This window comes from Chiloscyllium plagiosum, chromosome 20 (genome assembly GCF_004010195.1).
Source record: "Chiloscyllium plagiosum isolate BGI_BamShark_2017 chromosome 20, ASM401019v2, whole genome shotgun sequence".
Taxonomy (NCBI): domain Eukaryota; kingdom Metazoa; phylum Chordata; class Chondrichthyes; order Orectolobiformes; family Hemiscylliidae; genus Chiloscyllium; species Chiloscyllium plagiosum.
Window position 1 is genome coordinate 24,310,654 of NC_057729.1, and position 10,596 is coordinate 24,321,249.

General features: G+C 39.3%; 1 protein-coding gene across 2 annotated transcripts in view; it reads left to right on the forward strand.

The window, feature by feature from the left end:
- Nucleotides 1–9,731, forward strand: part of LOC122560076 (cadherin-4-like) — a 668,379-nt gene extending 658,648 nt beyond the window's left edge. For both annotated transcript variants that reach the window (XM_043710292.1, XM_043710293.1), the window contains 2 exons: nt 7,293–7,457; nt 8,367–9,731. In XM_043710292.1, the coding sequence (XP_043566227.1) occupies nt 7,293–7,457; nt 8,367–8,573 (372 nt within the window). In that variant the 3' untranslated portion in view covers nt 8,574–9,731. The remainder of the gene's footprint in view (nt 1–7,292; nt 7,458–8,366) is intronic.
- The last annotated feature ends 865 nt before the right edge of the window (nt 9,732–10,596 follow it).

A 10,596-nucleotide genomic window follows, 5' to 3' on the forward strand; every position in this document is an offset into this window, starting at 1 on the left:
TTGTTTCTCAATTTCCCTCTGACTATTAGGGGGTCTATAATACAATTCCAATAAGGTGATCATCCCTTTCTTATTTCTCAGTTCCACCCAAATAACTTCCCTGGATGTATTTCCGGGAATATCCTCCCTCAGCACAGCTGTAATGCTATCGTTTATCGAAAATGCCACTCCCCCTCCTCTCTTGCCTCCCTTTCTATCCTTCCTTTAGCATTTAGTAAAACTTAGAAATGAAATTAATTCTCCTTTTTGCTTTGGCTTACTTAATGGCATGGAGGTGCAAGTGTTGGACTGCGGTGGACAGTTGTTAATTTTTTTATGCTTTTATATTCCAATGATGGAGGAGTAGTTGCATATTAATATTTGTGGGATGGACATTGATATTGCTATGGGTTTTGTTGCGTGTATATCGTTGTGATGAAAGGAATCCAGATGAATTTGAGAATTAAGGAAATTCCCCATAATGTACTCAGTGGGATTTGTTAGCATCAAATTTTGATTTCTGGCTTGATAGTGTTGCAGTGGGTATTTATCTGAGCATAAAATTATAATTTTTCAAGCCTCATTAGGCACTTGCAGTACAAGATCCTTAATCAGTTCCCTATTCAAAACATTGATTGTATTATCCTCTAATAAATATATTTGTTATGTGGAAGGTGCCAGTAATGTGGGTTGGTGGACTGTCTAAGTGGCAATTACATTCAGCTATTTAAAATATATTTCATTACTTGAAATGGTGCCACAATTAAGGAATGAAATGCTGTTGTATTTTCCATTAATGTAGATACAGTGTATAGAATTTTTTTTCTGCAACCATCCCCATATATTTCCAGATCCAGGATACTATCAGTACTATTAGTACTATCAATATTACTTCATGTTCTCCTTTTCTGAATTTCAAGTTCAGATTTGCCTCCAATCGTTAACTGTTGCTCGATGACATTCCACCCCATGCAAATCAAGTTGAGGCAAAAGAACCTCCTCCAGAAACATTCCATCCTGCAATATTTCTCAGGATAGATCTTCCTTTATTCTGTTCCCAAATAGTACTTGATAAACAAGCACAAATTTGAAGAGGAAATGAAAAGGAAGAAGATGGAAGAAGAGTTCAACGTCATATCATGCCCAAAAGACCAAAGAAGTCATCACTTCTTACCTCAGTTTGATTTTTTTTCCCCCGTCCAGTCCCTCCCAACTTATATCTGCGATTCTTCTGATGCTTTACACCTGTTTCAGAATTTCCAATTCGTGGGCTCCAGCCACCTCCTTTTTGCTATGGACATGTAATCCCTCTACATGTCCATTTCCCCATCAGAATAGTCTCAGGGTTCACTGCTTTCTCCTGGAAAAAAGGCCTGAACTGACCTCATCCGCCATCAGCCTTCACCACCTGACCGAGTTTGTGTCATCACTTGGAACAACTCCTCCTTTTTTCTTCAGGTCAAAGAGATGGCCATGGGTATTTGCAAAGGCACCAATTATGCCTGTCTTTTTGTGGGTATATGTAACATTCCTTGTTCCAATCCAAATCTGATCCTTCCTCTTAACACTTGTACATCGATGACATCATCGCTGTGGCTTCCCTCCCTCCTTTGCAACTGGAAAAATTCATCAATTTTGCTTCTAGTTTATGCTCCACCCTCACCTTCACCCGTTCCATCTCTGACTCCTCCCTTCCTTGACATCTGCTTCCATTTCTGAGGATAAGCTGGCCACCAATATCCGCTACAAACTACTTTGACTATATATCCTCACACTCTGCTTATTTTAAGGGCTCCATTCCAGTCTCCCAATTTATCTGTCTCCATCCTACCGGTTCTGATAATGCCACCTCCCCCAAGGGAGCTTCAGAAGTATCCACCTTTTTCCTCAACCAAAGATTCCCCAACATCCTGAGCTCTTAGTCGTGTTCGACCCATGTCCCACACTTCTGCTCTCACTTCTGCCTTCCCACAGCAATGATAGAGTCTCCCTTAGTATTCACTTACCACCCCACCATTCTCTGCATCCAAAGGGTTGTAAGCTGCTATTTCTGTCACCTCGAACAGGATGCCACCACCCTCCTCTCCCTTGTCAGCCATCCGTGGGGACCGTTCCATCAGGGACACCCTGGTCCTCTCCTCTTCCATTCTCAACATCTCCTCATACCTCCTCTGCACCTTCCCATGCAAATTGCAGAAAGTGCAACACCTGCCCATTTGCCTCCTCCCTCACTGTCCAAGATTTCAGACATACCTTCCAGGTGAAACAGCGATTTACCTGTACTTCATGCAAACTAGTCTATTGTCTTTGTAATTTACAAGGTGGGGATCTCCTCTACATTGGGGAGACGAGATACAGATTTGGTGACTGCTTCACAGAACACCTATGCATTGTCCACAAAAAGACTGAGTTTCCAGTTGCCTACCACTTCAACAGCCCACCGTGTTCCCTGGCCAAGATCTCTGGCACAAGTCTCAGCACAAGCTCAAAAAACAACACCTCATTTCCTGCTTGGGGACCTTGCAACCTCTAGGACTCAACATCAAGTCTGAGTTCAATTACTGTAGCATCTGATTTCTCCTGTCCTTTTTTTTAACTCACCTGATTCCTCGTCCTTTGTCATGGGCTGCTTTTAGTACAGTCATCCATTCCCATATGTTCCTTGTCCCATTATCATATTGTATGTTTTGCATTTAGCACAGCTAGCCCATTTTCTCTCTCTTAGCTCTTGTTATCACTTTCTCAGCTTTTTTTTCTATCCTGGACTGCTATCCACAAGCTTCTTGTTTCCCTCCCCCTTTAATATTTCTCTCTGGCCTCTGGCTCCACCTATCCGCTCACCTCCCCATTTTCAGCCCCATCTCCAAGCCCCGGCTTCAGGATAAATACCAATTTTTCCCAGCTGCTAACACTTCTGAAGAAGAATCATTGCTTTCTTTCTGCAGATGATGTGTTTCTCCACCAATTTCTGTTTTTATTTCAGATCTCCAGCATCGGCATTTGTTTTGTTTTATTATTGTGGTAGAAAGACATGCCACTCACGTTAAAATGCAGCTTAGGCATTTCAAGCTTTCCACTTAACCTCTCTGCTCTGTTCACATTAAAATCAGGACAAACACATTCAAACTTTTTCCTCCTTAACATATTCTGGACTTAGAATTCTACACACGTTTTCTGTAATTAAACACGCTGGTATATCCTGCTTCTAATGGATAAAACAGGATTTTCACAATTAGATTTTAGAATTTTCTGATTGTTAGACTATTGAAGTAGCTTATTAAATGTTTGTGATTGGTTCAACAATCATCATTATTGATGCATCTCTTTTCCCATTATCATTAATGAAATAACATTGTTGGAAAGCATGCACTGAATTATTGTGCATTACCTACTTTTGTCTGAATTATATGTTGAAAACAAGTATTTCTTCCAGTTTGTTGAAGGAAATGTGGCACACATTCAGGCGACAGACTGGCTTGGCAAAAGTGAGTGAATGTTAACCCCAAAAAATATGCAGTTGGGTTTAGACAAAATGATAAAATTTTATATTTTCTGAAACTGACTTCAGCATTGAACAGAGCCAGAATGTGATTTTTCTTATGGGCTTCTCTACCCCACTATCAGGTTTAAATGCAGGTCAGAAGTCTCATTTTTTCAACAGAATTTAATATTTTCTTCTAGCACCCAGAAGCAGGTTGAAGTAGCAGTGCTATTTCCTTGAGTAGGATGGTGCAGGGTGCAGATCTTCTACCACATTCCCCATCCCCGATCAAGCATGATGCATGTCTAATGTGCAGGACTGCCTTGCCAGCTGGACATCAGTTGAAGTCCTTAAGTGTCTACTTAATGGTCATGTTATGACTTTATCTGGCTGCACACAACTTTTTTTCCCAGGGATCCAGCAGCAATCCTTATGAGAGGGCTGTGTGTAATGCCTTTCTTTTGTGCTCACTGGATTGCAGTTTGATTCGAACAGTCTTTATGAAGTATTTGTATGGTGGTTGCATGTAATGTAATAAGGGTGGCACGGTGGCTCAGTGGTTAGCACTGCTGCCTCACAGCGCCAGTGACCTGGATTCGATTCCAGCCTTGGGCAACTGCCTGTGTGGAGTTTGCACATTCTTCCTGTGTGGGTTTCCTCTGGGTGCTCCGGTTTCCTCCCACAGTCCAAACATGTGCAGGTCAGGTGAGTTGGCCATGCTAAATTGCCCATAGTGTTAGGTGCATTCGTCAGAGGGAAATAAGTATGGGTGGGTTAATCCTCGGAGGGTCTGTGTGGACTCGTTGGGTCGAAGGGCTTGTTTCCACACTGTAGGGAATCTAATCTAATCTAATGTAGTCATGTCCATGACTAGTATAGCACAAGGCAAAGCTTGTATTTCTAACCCCAGAATTTTCATGCAAAGAAATATGCATGCATTATCAGGCACATTTGTGTTACCTTAGATAACCAATATACACACATGACTGTTTTCAGGCATCAGCAGTTCAGTAATCTCATCAGTCTCCACATAAACATTGCACACATTCTTTAAATCATGTTGGTTTATTAATCGTATGCTGGCTGTCCATCTGGGCAATGTTCCCTACCAGGGAAACAACATTCATGAGGTTTTTTTTGTTGCCACGGTACCAGTTGTGCCATTTCTCTTGTCGAATCGCTAGGGACCTCTGGATCTCCTGATTGATCTGTGGACAGTGCAGGTGCAAAGTTCACATCTTCCTGCTCACCCATCTGCAGGTGAGCAAGAGCTTCCCTATTTGTCCATATCTGGGCAACATCAGACAGGCTGCATTGTGGGGAAGGGGGGAATCTTTCACATCAGTCAAGTTGAGGAGGAGGGGGAGCAGTTTGTGAGTGGGGTCTGTGATTGATTTTTGAGAAGATTTGTAGCTCAGGTTGATGATACGTATGTAGCTTGCTGAGCTTGAAGGTTTGTTCTCAAACGTTTCGTTGCCATACTAGGTAGCATCATCAGTGTGGGTCTCTGGTTAAGCACCTAGTGTTATGTCCCACCTCTCTATTTATAGGTCTTGGTTTCTTAAGGTGGCTGATGTCAGTTCCAGTTCTTTTTTTCAAGGGAAGGTAGATAGGGTCTAAGTTGATGTGTTTATTGATGGAGTTCTAGTTAGAATACCATGCCTTGAAGAATTCTCGTGCATGTCTTTGTTTCGCCTGTTCTAGGATGTGTGTGTTGTCCCAGTCAAAGTGGTGACCTTTTTTGTCTGTGTGTGTAGAAGCTAGTGATAGTGGGTCGTGGATTTTGGTGGCCAATTGGTGTTCATGCATCCTGGTGGCAGGTTTCCTACTAGTTTGTCTGATGTAGTATTTTTTACAGTTCTTGCATGGTATTTTGTAAATGATGTTAGTTTTGATGGTGGTACCAATTGGATCCTTTATGTTCATTAGTCACTGTTTAAGTATGTTGGTATGTCCAGTGATGATGAGGGGTTGGGTGGTATCATATCTGTGGGGATGGGGTAGGGAAAGGGTAGGGCCAGGTTAACTGTGATCTGACAGGGGAGGTCAGGTTGGGTCAGATTTGATCTGGCGAGGTGTGGAGCTTGTCAGGTTCATGTCTGCATGTGGGAGAATGGGAAAATGTCAGGTTTGATTTTATGGGAAAAGGCGTGGTTGGGAAAAGTGAGGTTATGGGTGTGTGAGGTAAGTTTGCAGTTGGTTGAATAGCTACTCCAGTTTTAGATAAATGTATGTAACAGCCTATTTTTTCTTGAGTAGGTTTTTTAAAATTTCATTTCATTAGAACCCTCCAAAGTCTTTGATTTAAATGGAGACTTTCACAGAATTCCAGGCGTAATGGAATTGCTCAATGGAAATTTCAAATTTCCTGTGCAATTCTTCTGGAGCAAGTTTTACGATGAGATTCCACAGTGTCAAACTATGTGCAAAACCTGCTATCTGGCCAGTGGAAAATGTGGGCCAGTGATCCTGTTACCTTTGGTCCAGTGTGCTATTTTAGGTTATCGATTTACTTCTGAGAGTCCAGTACTCTACTTGAACAACAGTTGTGTCCTTGCTTTTGGACCATTCCTTCAACACAACTTTTTGCAACACCTAGGAGTTGCATTTTGTAGTGTCATTTGCTTGATTGGAGCAAGATACTTGACTTTGAGTTTCAATGTCACTACTAGGTTAATGGCTTCCAGAGTGCACTGAGTTGCTGCTTCATTGTTGGATCTGAAAAGTTTTACACAGTCACAGCATCTGTGATTTCTACATCAAGAGTGATGCACTTGACAGCATACCTGCAATTTACATCTGCTCTCCTTACTTCTGTCTCACGTCTAGATGATATCTCTGTAACTGTCATAACATTCTTGGAAGACATTTTGCAGCAAATGGTAGTGACTTGAAGGAAATGCTTTGAAGTAGCTTTTGGTCAGACTCATGGATTCATGGATACACAAAAAAGCATACACAATCATCTCTCTCTCCCATATTATCCCTCATCTAATTAAAAAGCTGCTTCTTTTATTCAGTTTCACTTCCAGTACTACCCTTCACACCTAGGGTAATGAAGACCAAGTTGCAGCAAAATTCCTAAGATGGCTCTCGGCTTTCCAGGTTCTTTCTTTGGATTTGTAGGATGAAAGCATTCTTTAGGAGTAACTTCCTTGATTACTCTTTTTGTTTTCCAGCTCTTCTATCATCTCTTTCAGACTGGAGCTTTCCTCAACAGTGCTGAATCGACCTTATATTCGCATTTACTGCAAAATGATATTCTCCAGGAAAACATCCTAAACCTTTAAAACACGTCTTTGTACTCTCAGGAATTTGTTCTACTGTGTGCAGTGATACACTGCAAATTTCTTTTGGAATGTTAAAGGTTAATCGTCCAAATTTTTGTGCTTGTTCTCGGTGAGATCTGATCCTTGAGATCTCCATTCATGCATTCTGTACTCTCAGCACAAGAATGATATCTTCAAACGGACCCAACGTCCCTTTTGAGAGCATCATTTTTGGATTGTCATATTATGTCACTTCACAGAAATCTATGAAATTTCTGGTGTTAAATTATCCAGCACTGTATTTCTAACACTTTATGTTAACCTGATGTTCTCCTATTATAGTTATCATTCCAATTGTCACAAACAATGTCTCTCAAAGCGCAGGAAAATTCTGCCTGTGAATTGTTGTTGAATGGGGATTGTACAGTATTTGCTGAAGTGCAAGTTCTTTGCTCAGTAAGTGTTCTGAGTTTCTAGCAATTCTGGAATGTCAGAGTTTTTTTTATTAAAATTCATGATTCTGAAGAAACCCAGTTTAAAGGCAAGGCCACTCTGTTCTGCAGGATTATGACTTGAGCCAGCTTCAGCAGCCAGACTCACTGGATCCTGGATTAACAAAAGCTCCTGGGATCAGGAGGGTTGATGAGCGACCTATTGGTGCTGAACCACAATATCCACTGCGCCCAACTATTCCTCATCCTGGAGATATCGGAGACTTCATTAATGAGGTACGAATGAAAAAAAAATTGGCTGATGTTTATTGCCTCATACAAGCAACAATAGCAAAGACTTTTTAAAAAAAATTATATGGTGTATTTGTCACCAGTACTTGTGACAACACTAAATCTGTTAGTTCTGTATCTTTGACAAAGTTGTTCGATTATTCTATCATATTTCAGTGTCGGTGTTTATTTTCAGTTGAGATTCAGAGATTAGGATTCAGCTAAATTGTATACTTAAATGATAGGTTTGCAAGCAGAAAAGTATGCATCCATGTGTAGGTCCACAAGATATGAAAGATTGTTGTCATCCCAATTCATTTCATACCAGAGTTAGATGATTAATTTGTGATTACTTCAGTAGCCCTTTAGCTGAAGAATTTGAGCACAGCTTGCTTGCAGAAATTCTCAGGTGGACCTTCAACGCTGCCTGCCAATCTAACTCTTATCTTACGTGGTTTAGTTTTATCATTCTTCAACAGAATGCTGCATGACATTCACTGTTCTGTCCTTTAGAAAACAGAAATGGAAATCTAACATCCAGCATTCCTTAATGTGATGGACACAGAGCACGTTCCAGATCATCCCACATCTTGCCAGAAGTACAAAATGTATTCCTAAACAGAATTTTGGAAAGATTTAAGAAAAATAACAAGATTCAAAGAAATTCCTCTACTATTTGAAATGATCAGTCACAGTAATAGTAATTATTTAATATTGCATCTTGGGAAAGTATCCCATATTTTCTGAAGTATCTGTTATCATGGTATCCTAAACTAGTTACCAAGTAAAACGTTGTGTCCAGGATTTTGCAAACTTTTGACGTGAAAACTGATCAGATTTAAATGTTAATTTAAAAAAAAAGATTTGTCTTAAAATGGTTTGAAGATTTCATGATTTTCTGAAATACTGTTGCAGGGTCTCAGAGCAGCGGACAATGACCCGACAGCCCCACCCTACGATTCCCTCCTGGTTTTTGACTATGAAGGAAGTGGTTCAACTGCAGGTTCAGTCAGCTCCCTGAACTCATCCAGCTCTGGTGACCATGATTATGATTATCTTAATGATTGGGGACCTCGATTCAAGAAGTTAGCAGACATGTATGGTGGCGGAGAAGATGACTAATAGTAAATTAGAAATGAAGGAACTGTACAAAAAAAGAGGCATCTTTTTTCATTAATATTCCCTGCTGACCATAATATTTTAGTGGTGTGTTAGTTTTTTTTATTTTAGAACATGAGCTGTTAGCATGAATGCTTGTTGTCTTTTATGCATATTTTTGGTCAGTCAGCAGGAATATCGCTCAACTTTGCTTTACAACTAAAGAGGAAAGGCGCTCTTTATTAACTTGAATTTCTTAGTACAGAAACACTGTTTTTAAAGTGCCTTTTTGGTACATTTTATCGGATTCCCTCAATCTCAGGAGCGATTAAAATTCAACCATCTATTGATCCCTGGTCCAGTATTGACCACGAAGAGAAAATGAACAAATCAGTTTGTTTCCACACTGGTGAATGGACAAATTTTCCTTTTTTGCCTTTTAAACTATTGGTGTGTAAGATACATTTAAAAAAAATGAACTGTATAGAAACACGTGTATTAACAGCCATGTTTAAAACTAAGCAGGTGGGTGGCTAATCACATTGTATATGTTGTATAGAGCTTAACATTGAAAATCTAATTGTCAAGCAGTGTAAAAAAAAAGACAGGAAAGGACTTTCTGAAGGAACTGGTTAGATTTCATTAACATTAAGGCCATTTCCCTTTCAAATCGAAAGTAGAACAAACATCTGATTAAAGTAACTTAATTTTTTTTAAAAAGCATTGTTACCCACTTGATTTCATTCTGTAGAGTGTACATAATGTTACACAGCTGAAGCAAACATCATCTAGTTAATGTTATATGTATAATTGGAGCTTTCTTTTCCTTTTATGCATGTCTTTTTTTTAATATTGAAAGCGTAGATGCTCGCATGGCTGTGGTTGTTTCAAAGAACGATTTCTTCTCGTGTTGTGTGTTCACATTTCAACACAAATCATTGCACAGTTAGAGGAAACTTTTTTTGTAATGGTCAACAGCACAAATATTTTGTATCGTTGTTTGTACCATTTTGTACCAAAAAAAAGGGAAGGTAGTAAAAGTTTTGAATGCGTGTTTCTAGTGCCACTGCAGTATTGGTTAAACTGAGTAACAGCTTTGCAAATTTATTGTGTACCAGAGCTGAATCGGTGCATTTGCTCCTGGCCCCTCAGTGTTATAAATAAAGTTCCCCTTTTAAAACAGTGCTTTGTTTTCAATTCCTTTCAACATTTGCTATTTTTGGAAACCATTAAATACTACATTTACAGTGATCATTCAACTGAATATGTGGCCTTCTTTCAATGATTCATCTTCTGAGCTGATTCTGTCTATTTTGTGTGCATGTCTAAAAGCTGTATTGTGCCTTTAATAGTTTTGAACAACAGGATTTTCATCTGAATTCTTCAAATAAAGGTTGTCAGGTAACATTGTAGTTATCCTTGTGCAGATAATGGACATAACATGATATTTCAGACAGATCCATCTCTATAAATAATGCTCTGTAAAAGCAGTATGTGAAAGCAATACTGATATTGATGACTGAATTAAGAAAACTGATTGAGGTGATGTAAACTGAGTTTCGAGTACAATGAAACAGAACATGCCAAGAGGAAAACTCACCATCTGCAGTTAACTAAAAACAGTTAAAGATTGTCAACCTTTAACAAAGATGCATATCATTGCAGTTAAGAAGGTTGGACAGAATATAAAACAGCAAAGCATGACTAAACGATTAATGAGGGGAAAATTGGAGCCCAAGAGAAAGATAGCTGATAATATAAAAACATATAGTAAGAGTTTCAAGAAATGCCTTTCAAAAGTTGTATTGGTCCTATAGAGAGTAAATAAAGACGTGGTAAATAAATTGGACAGATATTTTGTGTTGATCTTCACCTTAAAAGATAGCAGAAATATGCTAAAAATAGCTGTAAGTCAAGAAATGAAAAAGGTGGAAGAAACTCAAGAAAATTATAACAAGTTGCTCAGTGGTACTGAGCAACTTGTTGAGATATGAACTGACAAGTCCCCTGTTGCTAATGGACTTCATCCTAGGGTATAAAAAATTGA